At 39.2% G+C, this 1,836-nt stretch overlaps 1 protein-coding gene across 1 annotated transcript in view; it reads left to right on the forward strand.

Moving 5' to 3' along the window:
• Positions 1-289: 289 nt before the first annotated feature.
• LOC101862526 (grainyhead-like protein 1 homolog) overlaps positions 290-1,836 on the forward strand; it is a gene marked incomplete at its 5' end in the record, with an annotated part of 11,976 nt that continues 10,429 nt past the window's right edge. Inside the window, 1 exon segment of the mRNA XM_005105819.3 lies at positions 290-401. Within this exon segment, the coding sequence (XP_005105876.3) occupies positions 326-401 (76 nt within the window).

Raw genomic sequence — 1,836 nt, forward strand, 5'->3', positions numbered from 1 at the left:
TCTTTCTCTCTCTCTCTCTTTCTCTCTCTGTCTCTCTCTCTTTCACTCTCTCTCTCTCTCTCTCTCTCTCTCTCTCTCTCTCTCTGTCCCATCAGTATTCTGAAGGGATTTAAGTCTGCAAAATAGGTCTAGTGACAAAGATGTTTCCAATATTTCTGTATTCAGTCAGCAGTTTCTAGAGATTTGATGTTGTCAATGTCTCTCTGATCTGTCATAATCATAAAGGATTTACGTCTCTGATGTATATAGATTTAGTGACACAGATATTTTTTTATGTTTCTGTGACCAGTCTGTGATCATCCTTGCCTTCCGAGAAGAACGTACGATGGAGGAGGAGAGGAGAGCCTGGGAGTTTTGGCACGGGAGACAGCACAGTTACAAACAGAGGATTCTCGACATTGGTCAGTGTTCTGTTGGGCTTAGGGTTAGCAATAATGTTTGTTTAAAAAAATGAACATGTACTTTTTTTTTAAAGTTCATGGTTGTCAGTGTTGTTGTTTCTAATAAATAATATTATGGCGTTGAAAGCTCAGAATTATCCAAGTTGCTGAATTAAACCTGTTGCTGTAAATTCAAGGATATCAATGTTTGTTTTTTTGTTAAGGTAGTTGTAAGCAGAGGGTTAAAAATGGTGTATTCAAATTTATATGCTCAGGGTTATTTGTCCGTTTTGCTAATGTGTACATGTTGATGGAAGTTTAGAGTAATCCACATTGATGTTTATCAGATACAAAACATTTAAATGTATGCGTATAATTAGAAATACCAAACGTATTGTGTTTTGTGGCGCAAATGTTTTGTACATTCATATCGTTTTAATAATGCAAGCTTGATTCATTCAATTTGTGTTTATGTCTTCCACTACTATACAATGTAACAAGAAACTGGTGGTTACAGGGCACCTGTTTAATGTTCTACTTGTTTTCTTTCTCCCTCCCTGCTGCTTCTGTCTGTTTCCCTTCCCCCCCCCCCCCCCCCCCCCCCCCCCCCCCCCCCCCCCCCCTGGCCATTACTGTGTAGACCTGCCTGTGATTGCTCAAACACATTTTGCTTTGATAGGACAGTATAAGAGCAGATATGGAGAAAAAGACATTAGGGATACGGCAGTGTAAGACCTACCATAAGGGACAAAAATTAGTGATATGACATTGTGAGAGCAGAGATTGGACATATTATGATACACTGCATAAGACATTATAAGAGCAGTCATTGGAAACAAGACATTAGAGATACAAAAGTGTAAGGGAACATGAAATTAGTGATGCAACATTATAAGAGCAGTCATTTGAAACAAGAAATTGGTGATATTATACTATGAGATCAGACATTGGACACAAGGCATTAATGATACAGCAGTATAAGGGAACATGAAACTACTGATACGACAGTGTGAGAGCAGACATTGAAAACAAGACATTAGTGATATGATACTTTGAGAGCTGACACTGGAAACAAGGTATTAGTGGTATGGTACTATGAGAGCAGACTTTGGACACAAGACGTTAGTGATACAGCAGTATAAACCCAGCCATTGGAAACTAGACGTTCATTAGAGACACGACAGTATACGACAAGCCATTTGAAACAGGACATTCATTAGAGATACGACAGTATACCACAAGCCATTGGGAAAAAGACATTAGTGATACAGCAGTATAAGACCAGCCATTGAAAAAAAAGACACTAGTGATGCGATACCCCACGGCTTGCACAACCAAGCGCAACTTGAAAATTTGATGTTCTAGACTAGGTCTTTGTGTTTTGGGAGAAACGTTAAAAACGAAATCTGCGGTTGACAAAACACAGTAGGGTGTCGAGATTTGAGCAAGGGGGCGG

This window comes from Aplysia californica, unplaced genomic scaffold (assembly GCF_000002075.1).
Source record: "Aplysia californica isolate F4 #8 unplaced genomic scaffold, AplCal3.0 scaffold00494, whole genome shotgun sequence".
Lineage (NCBI taxonomy): Eukaryota > Metazoa > Mollusca > Gastropoda > Aplysiida > Aplysiidae > Aplysia > Aplysia californica.